Genomic DNA, 27506 nt, shown 5'->3' with positions numbered 1-27506 from the left:
CCCTGGCTGCAGCAAGTGGCCGCGGGAGAAGGGCGGCGGCGGCGCCGCCATCACGAGAAGGCTCCCGCTCGCCTCCCCGGTCCCTTTCCTTGCCGTCCCGACCCCGCCGCCCCCATGCCCAGCAGCGAGGCGGTGCCGCTGGGGCTGGGCGCCTGCCGCAGGTCGGGGGCGCTGGCCGGGATGCTGGCGCTGGTGGCGCGGCTGCTGGAGTGGCTGCGCTCGCTGTTCTGGAAGGAGGAGATGGAGCTCACCCTGGTGGGGCTGCAGTACTCGGGCAAGACCACGCTGCTCACCGTGCTGGCGGTACGCGGCCGCGGCCCGGCGGGGGCTGGGGGTGGGTTGGGGGGCGGCTGGAAGGCGGCAGCGCCCCGGGGCCGGCGGTCGCTGCGGCGCGGAGGAGGGGAGCGGGGTCTGGCGGCGTACCCGGGGCTCGGCCCCTGCTTCGCTGCCCCCCGCAACAAGTTGGGGGGCTTTGCCCGAGCTGCCCCTCCTGGCGTGGGATGCCCCGGAGCCGGGGTGGTGGGTGGGGGCCGGCAGGAGCCCCGTGAGCCTTCGGCAGCCTGCAGGTTTCGCACCGGTTTCATATGTGTGTGAAATCCTGCAAGGGACAGAAGGCAGATGTGTGCCGTGTCGTGACTGCAAAGTGTGGCCATCACAAACAGAGCCCCTGGCAAGGCCTGTTGCCTGTCGTTGAAAGTTCGTGTTGGTATATCTCCAAATAATTAGCAATACATTGTGCTTCCCCCAAGGCCTTAACTTCCCTTTCACTGAATTCACCCCATCCATCAGCTGCATCAAATAGTGTCTCCTGCAATCCCTCGATAGCTCCTACCAGCATTCAAGTCTGATTCTGCCATTCCGCTCCTCTGGTGACAATGGCCTTGCTGTCTTGTTCGTCTCTGGCACTGATGTCTGCTCTGGTGTTTTCCATTTTGTCACCATGCTGAAATAACGTCCTCCTACCTGTTTGGTGTGCTGCCCACCCATCTGCACTTGGGTACATCCCAAAGCTTTCCTTTCCATCCAAAGCTTTCCTTTCCAACACAAACAAATATACATTAACTGTGATTAGTAGTAATCAGGAAGCTTATCAGTGATACCCTTTTCTCTGAGGTGATCTACTGCTGTTAGGTGTATGGCAGCTTTGCCTGCCATAATTTAGGAGCTCCCATACGTTCATCAGTCCTCATCCTGAATAGCTCTTAGGTCAAGAATCAGAAGCAGACTGGGAGGGGTAGGGCCTACAGTGAAGGAAACTGAGACAATGTATTGTCTCAATGTAATTTCAAATACCCTCTCAAAGGGTATTTGTTTCTTTTCAGATGTGATTATGGATTAAAGGAAAGAAAGGAAACTGAATTACTGCGAATGAAGAAGTTAAGACAGAGAATGATAAAAAGGAATGAGGTAGGGAGAGTGCAGCTAGCAATGAAGATATGCTTTAAGGGATATCAGTCGATAAACAGAAAATTCTCTGAAACTTGTATTCTAGTTAATTGTTAAGCACTCATGTGCGTCTCCATATTCTTAATATCCACACGGAGCATTCATGTCCCAACAGCAGGCTTTGGTGAAGAAGGCAAAAAAGGCTTAATAAATGATATTTCTTCGTGTATTGATTTCATAGAGGGAGCAGAGGAAAACACAGCAGTTCTGAGACCTTAGTGCTCTAACAGTAGTGTGCAGTATTAGATTTAATGCTTGTAAAATGTTTGCCCACTCATTTGTGCTACACCACCTGTGGAATGATGTCATGCCTCTCTTATGCTAACACGAATTTGATAGCACTCCTGTTGCCGCAGGCCTGGTTTTGTCAGCATACATCTCTCTTAAGAGTATTCTGCAAGGCATCCCTGTTTTCTGACTCGAGGAGTGTAATAGATGATTGTTTTTGTAGCTTTTGGATCTTTCAATTTGGAGATCATGTGCACTGATAATTGCCAAAGAAGGCTAGTTGAAGAATCTGGGAGTAAACAATTTTGCATGAGGCAATGGGTAGTAGTGTACTCTTGATTCCAGTTGATAAGAAGATGGCAAATAGATAGGGAACTCTGTACATTTGCATGCATGTGGCTAGTATGTGACAAGATGAAAATAACCGTTACGAAACAGTGTATTCTTAAAATGCAAACGGCAATGAATTATATAACCAAAGATAGGAAATAATTATTTTTCTCACTTTAGAATAGTATTCAGAGATCCTCTCATACTAACACTGAATAAACATGCTTTGAGACAGTCTCCTCCCTGTTTGAGCCGTATTTAGTCCACTGTTACCAGTGGAAACCTTGGATAACTTCACTGCCTTTTACTATGGATATGCATGATGTGATGAAGTAGAATCTGGCCCATTGTTTTTGATATAGTAAGGGGTAATGACAGTATTCATTGTCAGTTCAATATTCATCAACATTTAAAAAGGACATTACAAACTTCTTAGCACTGGTTATTTTCATTTGTGTCAGGATGTAATCTCTTTTTTACTGAGGTATAACATCTTGAATATTGATGAAAATAGGCCATTGTCATGTAAAACTTCCTTAGCAAGCAAAATTGAAGTTACTTTTTACTTTATGGTGCTTACAGCACTTGAAACAAAACACAGTAATTGGAGTTTGAGTTTGTGGACTAATATGAGCAAAAAATTCAACATACTAATTTTCTTCATTGTGTGGAGAAAATAAAGAATTATAAACATAACACTTAGTTTGTAGCTTGTTCTGTTTAACCATAACTGAAAATTTTTAGAATAATAAAGACCATTAAAGGAGACATTAATATGTTGCATTCTATCCCCCAAACTACAGCAATTATGATTGCTTGTTGTTTTGATTTTTGTCTTCTAGTTTAGCATATTATGCATGGTGTATAATTTGCTAACAAAAATGGAATGCTGACTTTCTGTGAGTTTGCCTAAATGATAGCCTCCTGAGCTGGCTGTCTGGTTTTCCAGGCTTTCCTGTGCCTGAATAATGATATCACATTCCCAGTGTTCTAGCAAATTAGGCCAGTACCCGCTACAGCAGATTGTTGCTGATTGGTTTTGTCTTACTCTGTCCAATTAAAAACTTCTGTCACTGCTGGGTGTGTGTATCTGTAGGAGACTACAGGTACATTTATCTTCCCTGTTTCTCCTTGCTGCTGCTGTTGACAAGTCACTGAACCAAGGAAAGGGAAGAAAAAAGAGTCTTCCAGAAACAAAAGATGGGGAAAATGTACAGAATTTAGCAGTGAGGTTTCCCTATGTAAAAGTGAACAAGAAATTGATGGATGTTGTTTCTTGCCCAAAGGATCTAATTCCAAACCCCAAAATCATGCAAGAGGAGCGAATAGGTGTCAAAGGTTATACAGCTTTTGAAGTCTCAAATAAAAAAATCTTAGTTTGTAAACACAAACTGGAGTTGCAGTACAAACTGTATTCTCACTCCGCCACAAACAGTGAAGAAAAAACTTGCAGAAAGCGTATGGTGGCCAGCAACAGCACTTGGGATAGCTGGTGGTGGCGTGCGACTGGAGGCATGTTGCTGCTGTGGTGCACCTTGAAGCTCTGATCATCTGCTTCTGGAATGGGAGGGACCTGCTGGAGTGAGGTCCATATACCCATAATTTCTTTTGGGGAGAAACAAAGAAAACCAACCAAGCAGGTCACATGGGTTGGTGAGGTTGAAGGGGTGAAGGGAATATGGGGCAGATAGAAGAAGAAGGTACCACGCTCTTCCTTTCTGGGTGGCTGGAAATCCAGGACTACTGTGTGCGTTGCAGAGAGTGCCTGGACCTCTGTGTAGAAAGAACTGTTAAGTACCCTTCTGCAAACCTTAATGCACCACTCCTGGTGAGGCACAATACCTCATTAATTATGCATTTTGAACAGGAAGAATGAATAATGAGTTACCTTCTTAGAAATGAGTTTCACCTTTTTCCTCAAAAGCTACCTTCTGTAGTTGGGTAGATTTTTGTAAGGTTCCCACTGTCGTATTGACAAATGTGTGTCTTGTAGGAATACTTCTCTTAACTAAGGAGGTAGAGGCAGGCATTCAGCACTTTAAGTTTTATGGTGTGCTGAGTTAGTACTTTGAATTTTCCCATCTCAGTGGCATTCGTTTAGTTTCCACAGTGGGTCTTCTCTGCTGTCACCTACTTAGAAGGAAAGGGACTGCATGAAGTTTTCTCCATGAGTACTCCTTCACCATTTGTTACATCTCATGTTAAATTGTTGGTAATAGTGGTGAGAAACCGTAGGGAAAAATCCAAGAATAGTCAGTTTCATCGTATTTTGACAATGCTGCTTTCTGGTTTGCTCAAAGATCAAATGAGGAATTATCTGAAGTCTCGTGGTTTCTGGGATGATCTTTGTCACTGAGGAGAATAAAAGATCATTTAAAGGGACTGAAATGAACAGTTTTCCTTAGCGTGACAATGCATTAATTGAAGTGCTGGCCAATGCTCTTGTAGAAAATTAATGTGGTGTTTTACAGTCTTGTAAAATAAAAATTTTAGATTGCAAATGAGAGACGTATCTGCTGTGTATGGATTATTTTATAATATATGTAACCATTTTTTTGTATTCTAGTCAGGGCAGTTCACAGAAGATATGATTCCTACGGTAGGATTCAATATGAGGAAAATAACAAAAGGAAACGTTACCATAAAGGTAGGTGTGCATGTTTGCATTAATACAGAATTGATAATTAAAAGAGAGTGATTGCAACTTATAATGAAAAGGTTTAGAAAGTTTCTTTTAAGGTGATATAGGACCATTTACCTGTTTTCCTAGTTCAAAATATTTTTAAAGCATATAGCCATATATTTCTGTGTTACATTCACCTATTTGATTTCATGATATCCATGCCAGGCAGAAGCTGGCACTCTGTTTCATTAGAAAAGTCATGAAAGTTGGAGATAATGAGGGAGCCAAATTGTCTCCTGCAGGTGCTTCTTTCTTCTGTCATCTTCCCCCCTTTTCACAACTCTTAAGTGTAATGTGAAGCAACTTTCCTCCTAAGCTATGCATTTCATCGGAGAGTATAGTTGAGTTCACATCGTATTAGCTATCCAGAAACAGAACATCTAATCTAAGTCAGTTGTCACGGCAGCATCTCTTAGGCCTATAGAGAGGTATAGATGCCACCAGTTTGGTTGTGATTCATGCCATAAGCATCAAAATAGAGAGAAATCACTAGCGTTAACACTCTCTCTTGTTGCTTGATTATGAAGGAAGCCTGGTTGATTAGTTTAGATCAAATTCATAACTTCCATGTAAAATTAGGTGAAGAGAATGTAGGTTTTTTTTTCTTTGCATTGACTTTTCCATTCTTTTCCTTCATTTTCTTTCCTTTCTTGCTTAGTTCTAAATATGTCCTTTTCCCTCTGGATTGGTGTAACTCTACCTAGGAAGGATTTTCTGAAAACACCCATAATGTAAAAATAAGCAGTTGTTAACTGGCTACCCACTCTAAACAATGAGCAGGTAAAGGGTGATAAAAGGGATAATTGATTTCTGTAGCTTGGAAGATGTTCAAGCTGAAGGAAAATAATAATCCAAAACCTAAAATGACTATAGGGATATAGATATTGTGACTTCCTGTCTCTGGTCTTAGTATCTTGGTATGCTTTTTCAAAACGTCATGACTGTAGCGCCTTCAGCTGAACACTTTAACTGAGTATCTAATTCTATGATATAAGCTTGTAGAATAATCACTAGGTTTCTCTACAACCACGTGTATAAGTGCCTAATAAGCCCATCTTTTGAAATCTATTGAAATGGAAAGTCTAATGTCGCCCAGCTATTTCCTCTCAGCACTCCAAGCCTCTTTCCCATATACCCTCTTGAAATTCACGTCAGGTTTGGCTGAATTAAAAACTCTTAACGTTACCCATGATTTGGGCTGATTTTAATTTCCCATGAAATTTTGGCAGAATACCAAAAATAAGTGATAGTAAGTACTTTAAAACTAGGTCTACAGTAAAGACTGGAAAAGCTTAAAAGTAAAATGGAGTAAAATATAAAATGGAGTGAAAGTAAAATGAAGGAGAATCATTATTGCCTTATAAGCTCAGTTTTGTGACTTTGTGGATGATAATTAGGGTAAGTACGTGATCAGTCTCCTTTGGCAGAGAATCTGATCTTACTTTTATCACAGAACAGGTAAGCAAGAAGACAAAGTAGAATCATAGAAGCATTTTTAATTCAAGCATTTCCTGCAAGATAAATGATTGATAGAAGCCTAAACTTTTTTTTTTTCCAGTATAGATGGTGCTCGTGTGTTTGTGAGTTAAAAAAAAAAAAAAGTCATGTGATGAGCACTGCAAAGTCAATGCAGAGTGGCCAAACTCTTTGAAGTAAAAAGCATGTCATCACAGAACACAAAAACTTCGGTGGAGAAATTTTTTTCTGTAGGGAATCCTTTTCTGTAACTTTGAACAACCATATTTTGTGTGATGGCAGAGATGATGTTCAATTTAATGTTTTAAAATAAATACAAATGATTATACCTTTATCATATTTTTACTAAAATACATTGTAGCACAAAAAGCATACACAGCAGGAGTTGAAAGAAGGAAACTTCTGAAATTTTGAGAGAAAACGTTCAAAAGATTTTTCATTTTGGTTTCTCCTGTAAATTGTAAATGGAAGATGTTATTTCATTGTGCATTCTGTTTTAATTCTTATGAACGCTATGTTTGAAACTATTGAAAAAACATATACAGAATTTCATCCAGAAGTTTAACTTCTGGTCTTGGCCTTTCTTCACCTATGTTTACAGTATACACAAGATCATCCAAGCTGTCCCTCATCTCTTCTGGTTCATATCTGTGGCCAGCTCTGCTTGTAGTAGTGCTTACATTACAAGTGAGGGAAGGCTGGTAAGGGGGAATCTTGATTTACAGGAGCATCTACTTTATTGCAGTAATGAGAAGGTGTACTGACTGGTGGACAGCTGTTTCCTCTTTTTCCTTGCTATGGAGTTTCATAGTATCATAGAATGCTCTGAGTTGGAGCCCAACTCCTGGCTCCACACAGGACCACTCAAAAACTAAACCATATGCCTTTTATCCAAATGCTTCTTGAGCTCTGGCAGGCTTGGTGCTGTGACCACTGCCCTGGGAAGCCTGTCCCAGTGCCCAGCCACCCTCTGCGTGCAGAACGTTTCCCTAACACCCAGCCTGACCCTCCCCTGTCCCAGCTCCATGCCGTTCCCTCGGGTCCTGTCACTGTCCCCAGAGAGCAGAGCTCAGCGCCTGCCCCTCCGCCCCCCTCGTGAGGGAGCTGCAGGCCGCCATGAGGCCTCCCCTCAGCCTGCTCTGCTCTGGGCTGAACAAACCAAGGGACCTCAGCCACTCCTCATATGTCTTCCCCTCTAAACCAAAAACTATATTTGTAGCATTCCTTTGGACGCTTTCTAGTGGCCTCTTTATATTGTGGCACCCAGAACTGCACGCAGTACTTGAGGTGAGGCTGCACCAGCGCAAAGCGGAGTGGGACAGTCATTTCCCTCAACCAGCTAGCAATGTTGTACTTGATGCACCCCAGGATATGGTTGGCCCTTTTGGCTTGCCAGGACACACTGTTGACCAATATTCAACTTGCCGTCAACCAGAACCCCCAGATCCCTTTCTTTGGGGCTGCTTTCCAGCCTCTTGTCCTCCCTGTCTGTATGTAGACCCATCTACGTGTACAACTTTATATTGTTGGTGATTGCCCAGCACTCTAATTTGTCAAGATCTATATGCAAGGTCTCCCTACTTTAGAGGGAGTCAGCAGTTCCTTCTAATTTACTATAATCTGCAAACTTAATTAGTATGCATTCTAGTCCTGCATCCAGGTCATTTATGAAAACAGTAAAGAGAACTGGCCCTAAAATGGAGCCCTGTGGAACCCCAGTAGTCACTGGCCACCAGCCTGATGTAACCACATTTAATAAAACCCTTTAAGCCCAACATGTCAGCCACTTGTTCACCCATCACGTTATGTATTTATCTAGCTGTGTGCTGGACATTTTGTTTAGAAGGATATTGTGAGAAACGGTCTGGAAAGCTTTGCTAAATTCCATAAAGATTATGTCAGCTGGTTTCCCTTGGTCAGCTAGGTAGGTGACCTTATCATAAAAGGAAATTATGTTTGTTAAACAGGGCTTTCTGTTTGTGAACTTGTGTTGGCTGTGACCAATGACTGTACTGTTTTTCCACTGTCTTCACAATCATTGTCTTCTCATCAAACATGATCCCCTCTTCCACTGCTATGCTTTTTTGTGCCTCATCCCATTGCATATACAAAGGCCAAACTGTAAACATCTGATTCCTCAAAGTACCTTCTCATACCAATTCAAGAGGAAGCAGCATATGTCTAGGAGTGGATGTCAGTGAATGAAAGAAAGTAGAATTCTAGTCTTGAATGCCTCTGTTAAATGTGTCTTAACAGCCATCACTACTGCTGAGCAAGTGTTGAATTCTGCTGTAGAAGGAACATACTTGAACTCAACAGCAGAACAGTAGTATGGCACATTCCTGTTTATTTTCTCTACAAGAGAATGCCTTTTTTATCAAAATCAGAATTGAATATTTTTAAAATTGGCTCCACATTCTGCTTTCCAGACAGAATCTTTCATGTAGAGTGAGGTGAAATCAACCCCATTTTCCAAAAAGTCACAAAATAACGTTTTATCACATCTGCTTTTCTGCCTGCGTTAGCACTTCTAAACCTCCCAATGATGTTCCTCACGCTGGGGACAAATCAGATTTCCCTTCTGGGATACCTAAGAGGGAATCAGGTGAGGATGGTGGAGACTAAAGGTCAGATTTTACAGTCAGTTTAAGTAGATCATGACGAGAGGCTTTACGTTCCACTTTAAGCCTGGTCATGTACCCTAGCACCCCTTTTCTATCACAGTAATTATCACATGGCAAAGCAGTAAACAGAACAGCCAATTGATCTAGCTGAATGTAACCTCTTTAAAACAAAACTAAACTAAAAACGACCCTACTAGTTTATGCCTGGTCAAATTACCTAAGTAATGTGATCCCCCAAACAGTTGCATGATTGGTAGTGCCACCCCAATGTAGGAAAGCAGGGTACAGGCACATGCATTTTGAGGGCAACTTAGATAGATTGACTTAGTTGCAAGACTGCATATTTAGAGCATTGAATGTGGACAGGAAGAAAGCAGTCATTCCACTTCTGAGAAAAAATAAGTTTTCCTTAAGTTAAAATTAAGCTTTTCATCCTTCAACCCTGATAGCTACAAACTTTTAAGTACAGCTAACACAGCATGTGGCTAGAGGGCTGCCAGAATTGTGTGTTCACACATAGGCTGACTGTGGGTTTGGAAAAATGTGGCAATATTTTTTTAAATAAAAGTTTAATGCTATATTGTTAGGATTTACAGCCTTTGAATGGTTTTAAGCTTTTCTAATCCTCATGATTAACTCATTATTCATATTAGTTATGAAAGAGAATTTATGAAGTCAATAGCCACCAGTACCAGAACAGTCTGATTGATGCACTAATGGTATAGATTTTCTCCTCAAAGATTCTACTTATTATACACAAATGAACGTGCACTAGCTGGGATAGTAACTCAAGATAGTGTATTTAGAACATCAGAGGTACTAACTTGCAGGCGCGTATGAATCCTAAGGCCATCCCGTGCATTCTTGGCCTCTTAAAAGTCAATGGCAGATGTGTAGGAGAACTGACGCAGTGACAATTCTGATTAGTACTGTGATATGAAGCGGCAGGATATGAAGCAGGAGGCTCACAAGCCAAAGCTATTTGTTTCTGTTTTAGTCAAACTGTCTTAAGTTTTCACTCATTCAAAGGAGTGAATAAGTCTAATAAGTCTAAGTAGCCAAACCCCGGGCTGTGGCACCAGTCCTGCAACCATCTGTTGATTTGCCAGATTCAATTGGCTATGCTGCCCAATTTATCCAGGAGAGGATACTCTCTATTTTATTTATTCCTAAACATCCAGTTTATATAATTCTCATTGCATCTGCCTTGCCACAACACTGATGAAAGAAGTCCGTGGATGGCACAGTCAATAAAAAAGTTACCTCATTCAACCATAAATAATCCATAAGAGATTATGGATAGGATAAATAATCTATAAGAGTATGAATTGCCTTTCAGTTCCCCTGTTTTATGTCTTTTGACTAGAAACAATAAGCCATGATTTGATGTTTGTGTATAGAAAACAGAAGGACAGTTGGAGTGCTATAGTGGTGCTGCTACCAAATTGTCAGACATGGAAGAAAAGGAGAAAGCTGTTGATGGTTCATTCAGCTAGAAAAACAAAAGTATTTTACAAGTAAACAGAGTCCTCAAAATAAAGTATGTTTTGAATTAGGATGGTTCAAATAGGTGAAGAAAGTTTGCAGTGGAATTGTTTACACAGTTGTTTATCAAGGTCAGCTTCATGCAGGGATGAGGTATGTGGGTTTCTGTGTAAAAATGCCTTGTTTTACACTTTGTTCTCAAAAATGTTATATGAAAAGTTTTACAATATAGTTGATAGAAGGTTTGCAATATACTATGGTAAGAATAAGTGGATAATACTAATATTATTAGTAAGTTTACTAGATTTGAAAACAGTACTTAGTTTGGAAACCAATATGCACGGAAAATAATGTATCCCAACAAATTCTAGAGGTCTCTCTGCTACAACAGCATATAGTGAAAATAAGCGTTTTGGGGGAATATGGCTCATATATAGGTGCTTATTTCCTTGAAAGCCTGTCAAGAAGTACTTAAAAGTCAATATTCCTGCATTTAAATAAACTGTTAAAATCTTACCATCTAATTGCTAGATAAAGTTTCCAAAATTACTTTACTGTGAGAAGAAATGACATTGTTTGTTGATAAGCTGATGACTGGAGAATGCTGAGGGGGATGCCTCTTGCTCATTCTTCAATGAACTGTTTGCAGCATAGTTAGCAAGGAATTTGAGTGAAATTTTATTTAACCTTTCACAACAAAGCAGGTTATTTTTCTCAAGCAGAGAAATAGTGTGATATCCAACTATCAGCTGCTATTAGAATTCTTGGATAATGCATTATTTTACTAAACCTGTAAAGTCCTTCAAGCATGTCAGGAGCAATCTTCATATTACGCAGAAAGGTCCTGCATCTAACCTTTATCGAAGGTCTAAGGGGACACTGTATGACAGAATAAATTAAACTTAATATAAGAATGAGGCTGGGAAACTATCTGGGTCAAAAAGTCATCGAGGGAAAAAATGGCGTTCCAGAAGGCTAGATCACTTTGAATTTTGAATTTTTGAAACTTTTTTTGAAACTTTTTGAATTGATCACTTGAAGGAAAGAAAGCTACAATGCCAACAAGTAGGTGATACTAATCCTTCATCTGTTTTTTGCCATATTTTCAGTCAGGTCACTAAAAAGGAAATACTATGCTTGAGCAGCATCATTGTCTGGTTTCCTGGCTACAGTTCTGTCTCTAGATTCCATACAATTCCAGAAGACAGCAAAAACTAAGGACCCTGCAGTGTACTTTCTTACTATTTTGGCAGTCTTTTCCAGAAGTCAGCAGATTTATTCTTGTATTTAGACCGTAATCCTAGAGTGTAGAAGTATGGCCACTGACATACCTGTGTATAATAGTATTTATCTGAACCACGCTGAAAGAAAAACACTGATTTATGCAGGTCTAAAGAATAGAAAAGTGCCAATTTCATTTCGTCTTTAATGTGGCTCATGTGGTTGAGCGTGATGAGAATTGTAAAGTTGTTAGCTTTAACCATGTATTGTCAAACTTCGGCATATCAATTTCATAAATTCAGCATATTAATGTATTTCATAAAACCTGTCACCTACAATTACCAAAAAGCAGGTGAGGAAAAGAGAAAAGATTTTACCAGGCATCATTTGGAATCCAAGCAAGAAGCTTTATGGATTTTGAGGTTGTGGTTGAGGTATTAAATTACAGGATGATTTCCAGCTTCAGAATACCTGATGTACTGCAGTCTAGGGATCTCTTAAAACTATTTTGATGAAGTTTATAATGAAACTGATAGCTATCACTTTTTTTTTTCTGACAAAATTGCTATGACAGAAGTAATTTCAGGGTTTAATTCCAAACAAGTTTTGTCGTTTGCTGAGTGATTTGATTTTGTGGGATTGCTCTATTTCTGGATTAGCTCAGTATTAGTAGTACTTTTGGTTTGGTGAGGTTTACTGTTCAATAAGCTAGAGAGTAGCTAAAACATTTCTTTTGACATACCAAATTTTGAGAGCCTCAGAAGGCATGCATCATCACTAGCTGTTGCTTTAAATGATTGTGAAGCTCCAACTAATCAGCCTTTGATTCTCACAGTGGTTGCCTTAGAATAATTTCAGATATGAAAAAGAAGTAACACAAGAAATGCGTATACACAGGCAAAAGAGCAACTTCTTTTCCTTGCTGTTTCACTTTGTTTTAAGCTTACCGTCTTAAAATCGCACCACCAGCCAGTTTCTGCAACCCCACTGACAATTTGCAGGCTGGAAGGAACTGGAGCTGCAGAGGTTGGTTGGGGCTGCAGTCACGCCAGCTGTCACCACTAGAGGCCAGCGCCCTTCCATGGGAGCTGCAGCCTGGGCAAGTGCAGGCAAATGAGCTGGAGGGCAAAGCCAAGCTTCTTGCTACTTGCTGTTTGCTCTCATACAACGGAGGAGGAGGAGAATTCCAGCTGTGTGTGTTCCTCTCCAGCTTCCTTCATTGCTGCATTCCTTCCTCCTCTGAAGAGCAAAGGTTCCAAGTTTCCAAACATCCACAGAGAAACATAATCCTCTTGCTTTTTAATGCTTCATCCTGTGATGAAGTGATGTACCCTGGAGTCTGTTTAATGTCTTCCTTAGGGATCTGGATGATGGGTCAGAGTTTGCAGATGCTGCCAAACTGAGCAGAGTGGTAGATTCACCAGGTGGTTGGCTCGTCATTTAGAGAGATCTCAACAGGCTGGAGAAGTAAGCTGACAGGAACTTCATGTGGTTCAACAAGGGGAAACACCAAGTCTGCTCCTGGAAAGGAATAACCCCAGGCACCAGTACGTGTGGGGGGCCACCAGGCTGGTCTTGACTTTTTAAAATTTGACATCTTTTCTATAGACTGATGGTTAAAACCAGTACAGGAGCCTTGCTGACTCTGAGGATAGGGCAGTAAATATTCCCAAAGTTGTACATAAATTGCTTCTGCTACTACATGCTGGTTTAAGATCTGCAACACTGAAGCCTCATACTAAGTGAACTGCTCGAGAGCTTTTCCTCCTCTGTCTCTCCCTGGTTATCTATTTTGCATCAGTACATTTGGTTCCCTCTGTCCGAATGTAGCATTTTGAACTTGTGCTTGTTAAATTTCAGCAGTTTTATTTCAGACTGTCCCTCTAATTGGTCCAGATGATTTAGGATTCTGAACTTCTCTTCGTATCCATTCCCAGCTTGAAGTTATCTGCAACTTATTTAAACGTATGTCCTATTCGAACATCCTGCTGGGACACCAGGGGACCATAAATGCTGCCTCTGATTAGCTCTCTCCTCAGCAGCTTTGTCTCACTGATAAATGCCAAGAATCTGTCAGGATTGCTCAGACCTGAGAAGTAGAGGGCAAGAGGGGACACGTGAGGAGAGTGCCAGGCAGCTGCTCTGGGGGTTAAATCTGACATGGGAGAATGTCCTTTTGTTGTTTGTCTGACAATATTGGAGTATGTTTTCCCAGCATACACACTGTTGTGCATCCCACTAGCTTTTGCTGTTGAACAAATACTCATTTCGCTTTCATGGTTATATGTTCTTCAAGGACAAGCAAAATTAATAATCACTACAGGAGTTATTGATCAGCCCTTTTGAGCCAGCAGTGTCCTTGCCTCTGGTCTCCTTGCTGTCAGACTTCCAAATGAAAGTTCTCCTTACAGCTTACAACTTCTGTGTACCAGCCTTCACCAGAATATCTAGGATTTTGGTGTCTGGAGACTGATTCATGATCATGTGAAGAGTGTGTGCACAGGATCACGTGTGATCACCCAGCTTTGGGGCTTTCTTCTTGAGGGAAGATACAACACTGAGGCTAGGAAGGATTGGCTCTTTGGATTTAGGGGTGTGTTACATCTTGGTTAAGGATCTTATCTCTAAATCTGGGCTCCTTGGTGCTATCCTGCCCTCGAACACAGTGCAGATGTAAGCAGCACTAGATTCAGAAAATGGTTGCTGAGAACAGACTTTGCTTTTATGTCCTGCTTAAAATCCAGCTGTTGATCCTTTGGACATTCTACCTTGTGTCTCTGATAGAATGGCAGAAATACTCTCATCATTGAGAAATACTCTCTCCTACTAAAATGCCTCTGAGCTTGTTTTCAGGAGTTGAAGTTGCTCAGCCATTTTGTGTTGCAAATCTAAGTTTGTTTCCAGTTCTTCAGTGAAAGTATTACGATTAAATTAAATAATTATAAACTGTGTGAAGTGTTCATATAGTATTTTTTCTGCCTGATGTAACTAAAAATAAAATGTCTAATTGCAAAAATGTTTAAGAGCTGGGCTTTATCGCCAGTGAGGGGTGACAACAGGGTTCACAGACCAAGACCGATTTCAAGGAACACAGCGTTCGGGGAAGTATTGCCTGCAGAAAATGTAGCCACGACTTTTTTATTTAAAAGTTTAAGGTTGTTTGTTTAACTCTTTTTATTCTTCCCATTTATTAGATGAGAAAGGTGAATGTTACGGAGGAAGAATCCAGTCTAGAGGAGGTGACTATTCAGGGTTTGTCTCCCCTAGCCCTAGCCGGGTAAAAAGGAGGAAGCCAGCCTGAGCCGGTTGTCTAAACTCAGAGGAAAGCAGTGGGTGCATTGCAAGTATGTCTAACCTGATAGGGGAGATGGCAGATGCAATCGTTTTCTGCTTTAGGTGCCCTCAGGGCTCCCTCTGTAATCACAGGAAGATGCTATTAACTTGGGTTACATGCCTACATTTTAGGTGGCTGAAATTGTGGGAAACGAATCCCGTGCTATCCAGTTATTCCCTGTCCTTCCACATTGCATTGTCTTTGAATGCTACGTGCTTGCTGTGTATGTGTGAGCTCTTAAGTCACGTGTCAGTGTACATGGACTTGTCTGTGTACAACATGTTGTCAGATGTTGCTGATGCTACCTTATTCTGCCCAAATATTTTTCTGTGTTTAGAATCTCCTTACCTATTTGTTCAGGTTAGGTTCTTTGGCTGATACTTTCTGAGTACTTCCAACTAGAAAGATGTATTTCTGCATTCAGGTGCTTGTAGAGTCAGTTTCAGCTAGCAAATTAAGATGCTTGAATGTAAACAGCTTTATGCCTGCCTTGAGGTTTAAGCTCCTTTAATAGTGAGAGGAGCTCTAGTTGGTACCGACAACCCCAGGGCATAATGCTGTCATCCTAAAGAAGACATTGCTTTGGGTCAGCTGAACAGCTGTCAGACCATAGTGAGATCTTGGGTACTGAGCCCACGCATCGACATACAGACACAAATGTGTCATGGTACACCTCTCTATCAGAAGGTAAATCCCATCCAGCATGTCTGAAAAACAAAAGCCATGAAAAACTGACAGCTAGAAAATACTACTTCTCCCTTCCTGCAACTTTCTCATTAACTGTCAAACCCTCCCACAATATAAGCTAATTAAAAGAAGCGCAACTAGAGTGTTAATGAGCCTTTCTGTCACAGAAAGCTTTTGCAAACCTTTGAACGTATGCCACAACTGTATTTTTGCTCAGCTGTCATGATACACCTCTGCAAAAGAAAAAGGGTTCTTAAACATAGCTGGTGGCTGCAGTCTTAGGAGGGAGCCTTAGAGCCACATGAAGTATGGAAGCTGAACAAGAGACATACCCAGAGAGGTTCTTGTTTGAGAAGAGTTTGACTGAACAGGTAAGTATAAGCACTATGATAAATGATGATTCCAACGTGCAGGGATAAATCTAGTTTACAAATTAAAACATTGCATTACGTTATGGGAGCATGGACCTTCAAGCCTGGTAAGAATTACTATTCCACAGGAGTAGACAGGGCCAGATAAAATAACGATTTATAAAATGCGGTAGAACTAAGGTGTGTGCCTCTGAGATTTAGCCTAAACAGCAACTCCTTGAGATTTTGATCTCCTCTGAGGCAATCGCACTGGATATCAAATAAACTCTTTCTCTGTTTAGTTTGGTCATTCTGTAGGCATTGTCTGCTTCTTAACATCAGCTGGTCTAAGGATAAAGCTACCTATTAAATATTGTGAAAATTACATTCCTTAGGGCCCAACAAAAGCCACAGGAGCAATTTGAAATCCAGTCTCTTAAAAATCACCTAGACAAAATTAACTTTTCTTTTTACAGCTTACTTGGTGTTCTGTTAAGATCCAGTCTCCCACCTCTCCCAGTTCACACACAGAATATTTTACCTGTGTATTAAATACTGGGGTACAAAAGTAAGTCATGTACAAAACATGCAGGGCTCATGCATGAAAAGATCTGTGATGCTAACACATCTCCCCTTTCCTTCCTGGGTGCCCCTTATTGTTACACTGTTCTCTCTGTTCAGTCATTTACAATGAAAATGGTTTGAGGCAGAGATTTGTGTTTGGAATAAAGTAGCTAACACTGTTACTGGCTATTCTATAGAGTAAAGACTATTAGGAAGTTAGTACTTGCACCATTTTAATTTCATAAGCAAGGAGGAGAAGGATTTTTTATCAGTTTATTTTCTTTCCTTAGTTAACATAATTATAACTTAATATATTGATATAAAACGGATTCCAAAGTGCTATTAGAAACACCTAATCTCCCTTGTGTCCTTCGTGTTGTACTTTAATGAATAGCTGTAAGCCCTATTAGGGAAACTGACTGGAAATGACTTATCTTCCCATTGCTTCAAGGTGACTCTTTCTCCTAATGACAGTAACACTTGTTCTGTAGTGCAATTTGATATAGTATAGATGCAATATATTACCAAACAAGGACAAACCCAGTATTTTGCTATCTTATATTTATTTTGTGATTAGTCCAGGCCACACCATCTTGTAGATTTTTCTGGCTACCAGGAATAATGGCTATCAGCCTTCAAAAATCTCATCTTACTACTGGCCTGCCCTGTCCTCTTTCCCCCTTCTTTCCTCTCTGATCTACCAAGAAAATAATATGGTTTCTTTCTCTAGACACACAGATGTGCACCAGATGGCTACTGATAGTTTCAAGGTCCTGATGAGTTATTGGAATAATTAGTGTTGGTGTGAGATTTGTCATCTAATATTGAGCTGTGTAGTCGTCTCTTTCAAGCTTTAAAAATAAAAAGTGTATTTTATTAAGACTTCTGAAACAGCACCTCAAATGTCAGTGCAGATAATAATTGATACCCAGTTCATGTTCAGAATTTCACTCAACTCTGTTTAATGTTTAAAATTCTTAATCCTGTAAAGGGGATCAAAGGCAATCTACATTTAAGTAGTATACTAATTTTATGCTAGGAGGAATGGTTAAGATATCAATCATGGAATGATTTTAATGGTGAATTGGGGAATATTTCTTTCCAAAATATGAACCTAAGTTGTTGAAAATGATAGAGAAATTTATACATAAAGATGATTTATGGACTGTGGAATGAAAAATACAGCCCACATTACTTTAAAAAGTCCTTATCCCAAGGGTATATTAAGACTGTTTTGTGCAAGCCTTTACTGCCACAGCAGCTTTAATGTATTTGTATTTAGGAAGTATAAATACGAAAACAATTCTTAAGAAAATTTAGAAGGCATAAATTTTTGCTCCTGTGCATGCTACTTCCAAATTCAGTTTGTGCTGTAATGGATATGCCTCCTAGTTTAGGTGTATGGAATATACTGCTCTGATAGTTAAATCGGATTGAAATAAGGAATTTTTGCACTTGACGTAGAAACAAATCCAATCCTTTTATTTTTCGGTATTCATCAATACTTTAAAGATTGTGTCACTTGTACACAACTGTCTTTGGATGTAGCTGCAACAGCTGCATCATCATGCAGCCCTTGCCTGTGTGATTTAGATCCTTTCCCTGTTTTTTTTGATCTTGGAAACCGTTCTGAAGATGTTTATTCTCATCCACCAAAAATAGAGATTTTTTTTTGCAAGCACAGCAGAATAAGTTCCTCCTTCACAGAAAAATGATGGGGTAGCCCTTTGATGATAAGGAATTCAGTGGGATTGTCCAGCACTAATAGCACGTGTAAGTATTTGCAGGACTGGAGTTTATAAAATACCAGGAAGAATTTGAGCTTCCCTTCCTTAAGATTCACTGATTAATCACTTCAGGCCTACCTTACACTACTGTTTCCTTTTTGGTTCTAATCAGCAAAACCATGTATTTTAAATCACGTTTAATGAACAAATGGGAAAGCTGTGGAGGTAGTGGAGTTCCCTAGCATATATTGTCCTTTACGTGGATTCATTCTACTCTCTGACCAACTGTTTATCAGTATCCTTTATTCCACTGAAGGCTTGATGCATTCTTGTCTCAGGTCTGCCTAGCCCCATAAAAAATGCAACTCCATAGCTGTTTTCATTCAAATAAGCTATTTTCTGCGGGTTTTAGACTGTGTATTTGCACAATTCACTTGGCTATCTGAGTTAGACTTCTCTTGCAGTTAGAGGAAAAGGGTAGAGGTGTCCAAGTGGGCATTTGGAGCTGTTACGGTCACAGGACTGACTTGCCCATTGACTGGAATGGGCTGAGAAGACCAGTCTCTGAGGACAATTACTTTAAGAACTGCCTACATTTAGGCAGAGTAAATACAACCTGCATGTAAGAGTTGTTTTGTTAGTGCTGTGTACTTAAAAAAGTTTTGGGCTTGGTGTGTTTTTACCTTTTCCAGGTATGGGACATTGGAGGGCAACCAAGGTTTCGAAGCATGTGGGAACGCTATTGCAGAGGAGTCAATGCAGTTGTGTAAGTTTTCTTGTGTATGCCTATATAAAGCATAACTTAAAATACATATTATTAATATAGATATGCTTTTCCTCCTTTCCATCTCAATTACTTACCCCTTTCTTAATGACGCTGCTTTTCTCTTATGGTCAAATGTTTAGCTGAACTTGGCGATAATATGAAAACAAAGAGTAAGCATAAGATATGCAGCAGTGTTCTTTTCAGAACCTGATTGCTGTAGCAGCAGAAAGCAGAATTCAAGAAAAAATTGCTTGGATTGTAACAGTGAGTTACTTAACTTACCATATTAAAATGTCTTGTTTTGACTTCACTGGCATCTGGATGAAAGGCATTACGTTATGCAGCTGGCAGAAAATTGTTTCCTATGCTTGCAATATTCTTGTTGTTTCCTAGCACTATATGTAGATACAATTATATTTAATAGTGTCCATTCTTTCCATCCATTTGCCTATTACTCTTCAATATCTTGATGATGTTGGATTTTCCTACTGCAAAAAATCCTTCTGATAAGAGACAGTTGCTTCTAGAAGAGTCTTTAATAAAATGTTTAGATCTGTCAAACCATTCAGTAAGAGGACCCAGCACAATACAAGGAATGTTTTTTATGCTTCTCACATGCCAGCTATGTAAGTAAGTGCATTTTCCAGGCCATTTTTCCCCATAGCCCGTATTTAATTCTGTGTCTTCCTGTGTTAATAAATGCAAGGTTTATACAGTTAGGAGAGTTTTAATGGTGTTGTCAATGTGAACACATTTGTCACATTTCAGAAGTTTTAATGCAAGTTTCTGTAAGTAGTGGACAATATCATAAATAACTATTTTCCCATTGCAGTTACATGGTGGATGCAGCAGACTTAGACAAAGTAGAAGCTTCAAAGAATGAGCTACACAGTTTGATAGATAAACCACAATTGCATGGAATCCCAGTAAGTATTTTGTTTTCTGTGGTTCTTACCTGAATGTAGACTGTGTAGTCTTAAATCCTCATGAATGGATTCTCTTGGACTCTTGAAAATACTAGTGTAAGTGTAATGCAGTTTTAATACGCCAAGCTCTCTTAAAAAAAAAAAAAAAGTAACATTTTTCACACGACTCAGCATCTTATCAGTGCTGCAGTGTGTTTGTACATTTTCTAGTCTAAAGGTCAGAATAGATTTGGAACAAATTCATTTTCACATGTGGCATTATCAGATAATAATTATTTCCAGACAGTCCCCTTGTTGGCTGGGTTTAAACCACTGACCTAGATATGTTTGTGGAAGTATCTTAAGACACGTGAGATTTGTCTTACTGAAGGTTGGCAGATGCTAACATCAGGTAGTCACCTCTGCTTCCAGAGATTGTGGAAGAACTTGACTTTTTCTCTTGACTTTCTTTTTAGCTTTTCAAATTAAAAAATGTATGTAAAAAGTACAAAAATACTTTGGTTCTCAAGTAAGAGGTGTCAAAGAATAGTATGTCCTGCTGAAATTCTAGTCAGGAATTACGAAGTTGGAGACTGATGTTGTTCAGTTAAATGTAATCTGCCATTTGAGACCTAGTATGAGTCAAGCTGATAAGCGCTGATCTTTGATGATGGCATCACCAAATGAGTTTTTATCTTTGATCATAAGAACAAGTAATGCTACATACAAATCAGGGAGAAGTTACTAATTAGACTTTATGGATCTTGTTTGGCCCATTTATGCAAGCAAGTATTTGGATACTCAGCCAGTGCAAATGCTTGAAGTCAGATGCAGATGAGTAGACAGAAAATCAACAGAGTCCCCATCAAATCACTGTGAAAATAAAATTAGGCAAATGCATCCATCTCAGAGGAGAATTTTTCAAGTGATTTTCCATTTTTATTACAAGTTTTGCTATTATTATTGCATTTTTATATGTTACTTACATATTGAACAAATCCTACAGAAATGTACTGTTTGACCAGTCATGGACAGTGACATTGTCTTTCTATTTTACTATCTGCACATTCTGTTTTACTTCTCACTGCCCCTTCCTTGACAGGGTAGGTCTCTAATATCTTCAGAAGTACTTAATTAAGCTCCTTTGCTTTTACATGTTATTATACTATATTTCATTTGCCCAGCCTGACCAGCACAGTAATTTCCAAGATGCAGTAATGTATTTTTACTTATTTTTATTTCATAGGTAGTAGCTAGTTTGAACTTCCTTCAATTTATTCTATTTAGGTTTTGGCATTATAGATTTTAAGGTACCTTTTTTAATCTGAGAGTGCAAGTAATGAGTTTTTTTGTGTTCCAATTGCATGGAAAATAATGGATCAATCCTGACTTTGACTTGGAGTTGCAACGCATCTGGAAAACAATAATGCAACCATAATTAGAAAAGCCTTTGTTGCTTACTTTATCTTAGAATGTGCTCAAACTATTCATCTGACCTTAATTTATACTTGAGGTCTTAAGTATTGTGTATTGTATAGGAAATTTAAGTCCCAGCATCTCTTTGGTAGATTTACTGCATTTATCAGACTTAATTCGTAATGGCTGCCCTCTGTTTTTTTTTTTTTTTAACCATGGTTGCTCAAAGTGGGTAGGGAAAGGAATCAGTCATTTAGTTTGGGTGGGTTGTGGTTGGGGTACCCTGGTTTACCTACATTAAGAAGCAGGGAAGCAGAACTGTGGAGAGAATCATGTGGTCTTGAGGACCCAGCATTTACTTCTGGGGCCTTACTTCTGATGAACAATCTGGTCCTGTGGATTGAATGACCGTTGGTGGCTGGAGTGGACTGGTGCATGCTCCCTTACAAGTTTAGTCTCATACTAAAGGGATCCACGTCGGGAACTTCTGATACTGATACACCCAGAGACGATTGGACAGGTTCAGTTTTCAAAGGATGTGTACCCAGCACCAGACCCTGACTGGAAGGGGTATTTCCAGGCTGCTCACACAGACATTGGTCGTTTTGAATATGTCAGTTACTGCATTCTAAATATTTGGTTGTGAGATCCAAAATAATGCCAGCAGGTGGCTAAAGACAAAAATAAACTTCTACTGCCCCTGGATTAACATAAATATGAATTATTTCTTTCAGGTATTAGTCCTTGGAAATAAAAGAGACCTCCCAGGTGCACTGGATGAAAAGCAGTTAATTGAGAAATTGTAAGTAGTTGGGCTGTGTAAAAAGCTGAAATGCTGTGAAATGCGGTATGTAAGAGAAAGTCATTGGTAGTCTATGGCAATAGCTAGCTATAACGGATTCTATTTTACATTCTCAGATGCTCCACTTCGAGTTCTGCTGGCAGTTGAAGTAGCAATCTAGGCTGATAACTGACTGCAGGAGATTTGAACTTCTCTTGATTCTTATTTTGGTTGTGTAAAGTTGTTCCAGATAATCCTGTTTTCCCATCACTGAAGATAAAACTGGTAGATAGTAATAGGCTCACTTACACTTCTCAAAGTACTTTGTAGTGGCAGTTTAGTGCTTGAATGGCATTACAACAGAACCTTTCAAACTATTGTCTGTAAATTTAAGCAATTTGGATATTTTTGGCATGTATCCAAAGCATATATTTATGTATAACTGAAACTAACTTAAACTGTTGCATTGTAAGGGTAATTTTAAATGAAATACACAATTTTGTAAAAATGAGTGGTATAGCAATAACTTTGCAGAACAGGTTTCTGTATCTCAGATCACATCATTTTATTCAGTAGGAAGTGAAGCGAAGCTTGCGGTATAGAAGGATGGTCCAAAGGCCAAGCAACTAAACTGAGGCTTAGGAATCACAGAATCACATAAAGGTTGGAAGGGACCTCTGGAAATCACCTGATCCAACACAGCAAGCAGGGCCACCTAGAGCCTGTTATCCAGGATCATGTCCAGATGGCTTTTGAGTATCTCCAAGGAGGGAGACTATGCAGCCTCTCTGGGCAACCTGCTCCAGTGCTCGGTTGCTCTTAGAGTAAAACAGTGTTTCCTGATGTTCAGACAGAACCTCCTGTGCTTCAGTTTGTGTCCATTGACTTGTAATGTCACTGGGCACCATTTCATATTATTTATAGCCTCCCTTTAGATATTTGTACACATTGATAAATCTCCGCCTGCCACCCCCCCCCAGGCCTTGTCTTCAGGGTGAACGGCCTGTGCTCTCTCAGCCTTTCCTCACAGGAGAGGTGCTTCAGTCCCTAAATCATCTTCATGGCCATTTGTTGGACCCTCTCCAATATGTCTATGTCTCTCTCGTACTGGGGAGCCCGGAACTGGATGCAGTACTCCAGGTTTGGCCTCACCAGGGCTGTGTAGAGGGAAGGGATCACCTTCCCTGACCTGCTGGCAACACTCCTCGTAATGTAGCCCACGATACCATTGGCTTTCTTTGTGGCAAGGGCACATTGCTGGCTCTTTTTCAACTTGGTGTCCGCCAGGTCCCCCAAGTCCTTTTCTGCAAAGCTTAAGACTTCCCTTCTCAGTGCTTCTACTTCCCATCTGTTCTAGGAGCATCATCTGTTTCTTGCATGTTTCTGTGACTTGTGTGAGGATAAACAAATGAAAAATAGCAAAGTGTTCAAAAATGCTGAGGGGGAATAGGGAAATTCTTGTAACGAAACAAGTAAATTAAGAAGCAGTGTCTTCCTAACTGTAGAAGTATCCTTTCAGTAGGAAACGTATCTGATATCTTTGTGTATATGATAAGCTTCTTGAATATTAATGCTGAGTACTGTTGTTTGACTGCAAGATTTAATAGATATAAAAACACTGAATTCTAATTTGAAAGAGTAAAAGGTGAATGCTAAGACAAAGTACTGTTATTCAGTTCCCAGTACAGAATTTTATTGTCAGCTTATGGATTTCTGCTTTTTTATTATTCACTACTATATAGACTTAATGAGAAATTCGAATGTTTGAAATGACTTTATAACCTTAAAATCTTTAATTTAAAAAACTTTTTTTATGTCATAGCGTATTTTAAAAATTGAGTGTCTGAGGTTAGAATTTAACCCACTGAATAAAAAGCAGGAAATATGTAATTTAATGGCAATTTCTGTTGTCAGTTTTTGTGAAGTTATAACACCATGTAATGATTTTTTGTTGTTGTTCTGTAGAAACCTTTCAGCTATTCAAGACAGAGAAATCTGTTGCTATTCTATTTCTTGTAAAGAGAAGGATAACATCGGTAAGCTTCTTTTTCTTATGGCATCATTAGTGTATACTTTGGATCAGATGTTTTAAAACATTAATGAGATTTGAATATCTAGTTCCAACATATAACTGAAAATCTCAAATTACTTTGAAAGATTTTGCTTCAAATAGTATTCCTTCAATAGAATTGCTTTTAATACAGAATTATGTATAATTTAAAAATCACTCCTCGAGTGACTTCAGTTCCACAAGAACTTATAAAATTAGTTTGGCAGGGGCCTTGGAAAAGTGTGTCTAAAAAGCAGACTACCTGAATCCTTCACAAAAAAAGTGTTACTTTTGAAAAAAAAAAAAAAAAAAAGTAACTGGTATGAAGGCCTTCCAGTTGTTATTTATATTTAATAAATTTTGATAAGTGTTCCTATTCATGATTTTACTTTGTAATCAGGTCTTACATGCATGTCACTAGTGCTTTTGTCCTACTGGAGACACCCTGAATTTATCCTAAAGTCTGAGGACCTATAAATGCCTCATGAAGTTGTCTCTCATTTGGCCTTTTCTTTTTGCCCTTCTCTCTCTTTCTCTTCTGTTTTTTTTCCTCTCCATTTCCCCGTCCCTTTCCTCTGCCATGCTCTCCCCTTCCCTTCCCCGGGTACCCCGTGGAGAAAGCTGAGCTCCTCAAGGTCCCTGAGGTGAGCGGGAGGGAAGGTGGGCCAGGCCAGCGCTGCCAGTGGGGTGAAGCACAGGCTGTGCCAGCAGCAGCACTTGGCTGGGGACATGCTGCCTCTGTGCCACCCTTCTTCCCCGCACACTGCTAAGACAGGTGGTGCTGCTTGGGAGGGATGCAGCCTGGGTAGATATTTATAGCTGCTTCTTGAGGAAACCAGGCTTGTCGGAAGAGTTATGCAGCTCTGTAGGGCTCAGCTGAGTGAGAGACAGTGGGAGTGGAAATGGGAGGAAAGCCAGTTTCTCCCAGCAGCAGGGGAAATTTTCATCACAGGCAGGGAGAACCAGGTAGTGGAGGTAGTGAGGAGACTGCTATGACACCTGGGCTTCAGAGTTGGGAAGATTTCAGCTGAGTGCTTGTCAGGAACTTGTTAGGCAGTGTCAGGCAGGACACTCATATATTCTCTTGGAAATGGTGTACAGGGTTTGGGTAAGTTGGTTCAAAAGGTCTAGTTTTGCTGAAGTTTGGTGTGCAGCCATTATTTCTGAGTGAAGGAAGGACACAGAATGCACTGTTCCACTTGGGAAGAATAGGCTTAGGGATATAAAGACAGAGGAAGACTGCATAGTCCAGACTGTCTGCATAAGTGAGGGGCAGATTGAGGTGGACACAGGCCTCAGCTAGCACTGAAATGAAGAAAGTAGAATACAGGGAAAGCAAGTTTGAAGACTGCTGGTGAAGGACTCCAGAAGCTGGTTGGCTTCAGAAATTGCATGGCTCCGAGTTAAGTAAGAACTTGTTTGTTCAAAACTCAGAAAATATTCCCCAACTACGTAAGTGCCATCTTGTCTGTCAGGTTTTGTAAATGCGGAGTTTGACCCTCATCAAAACAGCAAGGCTGCAGTGGAGGATCTCAAAGTAGTATTGTAATTAGACACTGTAACAATCAGCATCATTTCTGGAAGGATCCTGGAGAAAGTAGGTTTTAATCCTAGCTCATTTCTATGAATGGCCTGGAGTAAAAAAGTATGCAGTAAAACGTGTGCTAGAATTTGCAGATGAGAAAATAATGAAAAGGATCACTGATACAGAACAGTGTAGATCACCTGCTTGTGGTAGTCCTGAGAGTAGGGATGAAAAGTACGCAAGTCCTGGTTGAGAATCAGTCAAGTATCTTCCGATGTAGCACTGTGCTTAGAAAGGCTGACCTGGTTCCTGAATATGTGCACGAAGGAATAACAAATGGGACTAGATGGTGTATATTGTGTGTTCAGAACTGTGTGAGCATTACTGGAGCACCGTGTTTGAATGACCATATTTTTTATGTGCCATATTTTGAAGAACACCTGGAGAAACTGAAAGCAAGAGCAAGAACCTGGGGAGATCAAAGGACTGGCAAATACCGATGATGAAAAACTGTAATGAAAATGTATTTAGCTTATTAAAGTGATGAAACTACTAGGCTGTTAGGGAGAAGAGTGGGAGCTGTCCTCTTTGTCTGCATTTTTGATTGATGTCAATGCAGTTGAACGAGAGAGTCATTTTTCAGTGCAAACTGCAACCTAACTAGCGGGTCTTGTCAAGGGGCGTAGGTGTAAGGCTGCCAGCTTCTGGGTCCTGAGAGACTGTGAAAGATTAGTATACAGTTATTAGCTTTGGATACCGTGGGATGCTTTTGTCTGCAATCTCTGTACCTAAGCTGGTCTGCCAGGATATTCCTGGAGTGATGTCTTGAACTTTGCACAGATGCGACAACAAATTTAAATTTGAGGGCTACAGTTGTTGCTGCCCTCTGACACTCTTCCTTCTTCCCTGACAGATGTTACTGCCTTGAGGCAAAAGCATCTAATCTGCTCATGAATCAGTTTGTAAACTGCTGCAGTTTTCAGCCCAGTGCATGAGGTTGTGTCAGGAGGGGGACCAATTTCAGCTATCAAATTCTACTCCACTGTTCCGTGTCTTTCAGAGACCTTGGACTCCTACAATCTACCTAAATGGCTTCTTAATGTCTTGTCAGATGCTTGCCCTTCTCTTTTCTTCTGGTCATGTATTTCTGCCTTTGTTCTCATACTGCATTTCATTCCAGTTGGGTTTTTACAGTACATTTTATGGTCATCTTAAATCTTTGCTTTTCCAATAGTTCTTCATCTGTGGCTTAGAGAACTTGATGTCAGTCATCATATTTCAGGAGTGTAAAATGCACATAACTTAGAAACAAACAAAAAGCAACAGAAACAGAACCCTGGAGTCTTAAGTGCTGAATTTTTAATTAGGTGTGAGTGAAGATCTGTGTTCTGGATTTTGTTTGTTTGTTTTTATTTGTATTAACCTGCTGGTGCTCTGTTGTCCCTTTACGTTCTGCAAACAGGCTGTTGAGTTTTTCATTTTGTTTTATCTGTCCTGGCAGACATAACATTGCAATGGCTTATTCAGCACTCTAAATCAAGACACTGTTGAAGAAAACTTGCTGAAGATAACTCTTCTTTCCCAATCACTTTCCCAATCTCCTGTCAGCTATATACAACTGAAAAGATGAAGAATGCAACTGCATACTACCAGGACTCACTTTGATCATATTTGTTAACAGAAATAAAACTGAATTATAGCTTGTCTCTCCATTTTGGTTCTTTTTTTTTTTTTTTTTTTTAAATCCAGATATTTGTCTGCCTAGATGAAATTCCTGAACGCCTTAATACAAGACTGAAAGAAATCAGTACTTTTTTGGGCTGTAATGTTTGAGTTTATGCATGTGAATTGTCAAATACTTAGTATTTTTTTCTAATTTGAAACAGAATAAACTGCACAGTGGAAACA

General features: G+C 40.0%; 1 protein-coding gene across 1 annotated transcript; it reads left to right on the top strand.

Moving 5' to 3' along the window:
• Positions 1–27506, top strand: LOC118254261 (ADP-ribosylation factor-like protein 8B). Its single transcript, XM_035559374.2, has 7 exons — positions 1–303; positions 4571–4651; positions 18848–18921; positions 19754–19847; positions 21977–22044; positions 23989–24059; positions 27100–27506. The coding sequence occupies exons 1-7, from the start codon at positions 115–117 to the stop codon at positions 27147–27149; spliced, it is 627 nt and encodes a 208-aa protein (XP_035415267.1). The 5' UTR covers positions 1–114; the 3' UTR covers positions 27150–27506.

Source organism: Cygnus atratus, chromosome 1 (genome assembly GCF_013377495.2).
Source record: "Cygnus atratus isolate AKBS03 ecotype Queensland, Australia chromosome 1, CAtr_DNAZoo_HiC_assembly, whole genome shotgun sequence".
In the NCBI taxonomy this organism is placed as follows: Eukaryota; Metazoa; Chordata; class Aves; order Anseriformes; family Anatidae; genus Cygnus; species Cygnus atratus.
The sequence above is the reverse complement of the archived record's forward strand: the minus strand, read 5'-3'. Positions and strand labels throughout refer to the sequence as shown.

Excerpts from the sequence above, each read along its gene's own strand:
- LOC118254261 (XM_035559374.2), top strand. The coding sequence starts at position 115 with ATGCCCAGCAGCGAGGCGGTGCCGCTGGGGCTGGGCGCCTGCCGCAGG. Across the intron at positions 4,652-18,847 it reads AAGGAAACGTTACCATAAAG|GTATGGGACATTGGAGGGCA; the intron begins GTAGGTGTGCAT and ends TACCTTTTCCAG. Across the intron at positions 22,045-23,988 it reads AAGCAGTTAATTGAGAAATT|AAACCTTTCAGCTATTCAAG; the intron begins GTAAGTAGTTGG and ends GTTGTTCTGTAG.